The sequence below is a fragment of the Penaeus monodon genome, chromosome 18, assembly GCF_015228065.2.
Source record: "Penaeus monodon isolate SGIC_2016 chromosome 18, NSTDA_Pmon_1, whole genome shotgun sequence".
Lineage (NCBI taxonomy): Eukaryota > Metazoa > Arthropoda > Malacostraca > Decapoda > Penaeidae > Penaeus > Penaeus monodon.
The window spans coordinates 309688-312187 of record NC_051403.1 but is presented as its reverse complement, the minus strand read 5'-3'; the positions used below and the strand labels follow the sequence as shown (position 1 = coordinate 312187).

At 29.2% G+C, this 2500-nt stretch overlaps 1 protein-coding gene across 2 annotated transcripts in view; it reads left to right on the top strand.

The window, feature by feature from the left end:
* The window catches only part of LOC119584182 (Kv channel-interacting protein 1-like), a 67304-nt gene that overhangs the window by 8877 nt on the left and 55927 nt on the right, over positions 1-2500 (top strand). For both annotated transcript variants that reach the window (XM_037932680.1, XM_037932679.1), the window contains exon 2: positions 1661-1669. In XM_037932680.1, the coding sequence (XP_037788608.1) occupies positions 1661-1669 (9 nt within the window). The remainder of the gene's footprint in view (positions 1-1660; positions 1670-2500) is intronic.

Below are 2500 nucleotides of genomic sequence, written 5' to 3'. Positions count from 1 at the left end.
GATAACGATAATAATTGTAATAGTATTAATAATAACAGTAATGATGATGATAACAGTTATCGTACTGATGATAACTACAGTCATAATAATAATCATTATGATAATAATAATTATGATAATAATAATTATGGTAATAATATTAACGATAATAATAGTGATAATAATAATCATAGTAAATAATACTAATGTTAATACTAAAAATTATCATAATATTGATAATAATAAAGATAATGATAATGACAATGATGCTGTTACTACTATTATTCCTGATACTACTAGTACTAATAGTAATGAAGACAAAGAAAATAGTAAGACGAAGATAATGAAGAAGAAAATGAAGAAAAAATTATAGCAAAGATAATGATACTCAAGTTTTATTATAATGATATATAGTGATGATATTTACGATAGCAATAACGCCGATACTGACAAAGGTAATGATGATAATAATGATGATGAAGATGATGATACTACTACTACTACTAATGATAATAATGAGAACAGAAACAGTAGAAATGATGATAATGATTATGATACTGATAATGATGATAGTAATGATTATAATTAGAAAGAATGAACAAATATATAGGAAAAACGACCCCAAAAATCAGCTGTCGAATATCGCCAACACAGAATTCCGCACACGCATTCGAACACGGTTGGCAGACGTTGAATTCTAAACCACCTTGTCCGAAACCTTGGGTGCAGATTTCTAATTTTCCTCTCGTTGAAAACACTGCATTATACATTGTTCACGTTTTTTTATGTTCCTTTTTTTTTTTTTTCACTCTCTCCGCCATCATGTAATATTCACGAAGTCTATTGAACTCAATTGAACCTTATATACAACAACTTGATTAACTTTTCGGACAAGTGCACAATGGCGGCTTTCAAGATGTTTCAATGCTGGACTTTTTGGGAAATTATGATTCGCTTCTGACCGCTTGTAGTTTTTTTTTTTTATGAGGGAAAAATTTGGAAAGGTACATAAGGAATTTGATTACATGGCTTTGTGTGGATGTGTATGACGATATTTGGGAGAGAGAGAGAGAGAGAGAGAGAGAGAGAGAGAGAGAGAGAGAGAGAGAGAGAGAGAGAGAGAGAGAGAAGAGAGAGAGGAGAGAGAGAGAGAGGATGAGAGAAGGAGAGGAGAGAAGGAGAGAGAGAAGAGAGGAAGGAGGAAGAGAGAGAAAGAAAGAGAAGAAAGAAGAGAGAAAGAAAGAGAGAGAGAGAAAGAAAGAAAGAGAGAGACAGAGAGAGAGAAAGAGAGAGAATGACAGAAAGAAACAATAACAGACATTAGATACAGAAGCAGACATAAATATAACATTTAAAACAGAAAGATATATACATATATATTTTTTCAAACCTTAACGAGGTTTTATAATATCTAAGAAAATAACATCCAAACCGCTCTTTATTTCATAGGAAATAATGCATGTTTTCAACGTCACTAGCTTTGTTACTAATAGCTCAGATTGGATAACTTTATTTTTTATCTTTTTCTGTTTCTCTTTGACTATAATCAATCTTAGTTCCATTGAAAGCACCTTAATTGATTGATTGATTGCACCTTAATGATTGCATTGATTGCACCTTAATGTCTTTGCAAATGAAAATCGTTTCTTGTCTAATAATTTTCTTCTCGCTTGCTTTTCAGGCCTGGAAGGTATGGCAGTGGTTTCCTTCTCGCTTAGATAGTAATTAGGGAAAGATTGTGTAGGCATACTTATGTGTGTATGTATATATGTATGTGTGTATACATACGCACACACACATATATGTGTATAAATATAACTATATATAACTATATATATATATATATCACACAATACTACAATATACATAACCACACAATACACACAAACACCACACACATATATATATATATAGTTACAACACACACACACACAACACATACACACACACACACACACCACACACACACACAACACACACACACACACACACACACACACACACACACACACACACACACATTATATATATATATATATATATATATATATATATATTATATATATATATATATATATACAACACACACTACCTAAATAATCACAAAACACAAAAACACACACATATATATACACACACAAGCACACACATACAACACACACAATACACAAAAACACACCGACACACACACCTACACCTCATACACACACACACACACAACACACACACACATCTCAACCCACACACCATCAACACATGTATGATATATTATTCCTTATATAGTATATTATATATTGATAATATTATATATAATATTATATATAGTATTATATATATAATATTTATATGTAATATGCAACACACACACAAACATATGTATATAATATATATAATAAATATATAATAAATAATATATATAAGATATATATAATATATATAACTATACATATACAATAAATATAAAATATATATATATATATATATATATAAATTATATATAATTATTATATTATATATAAAT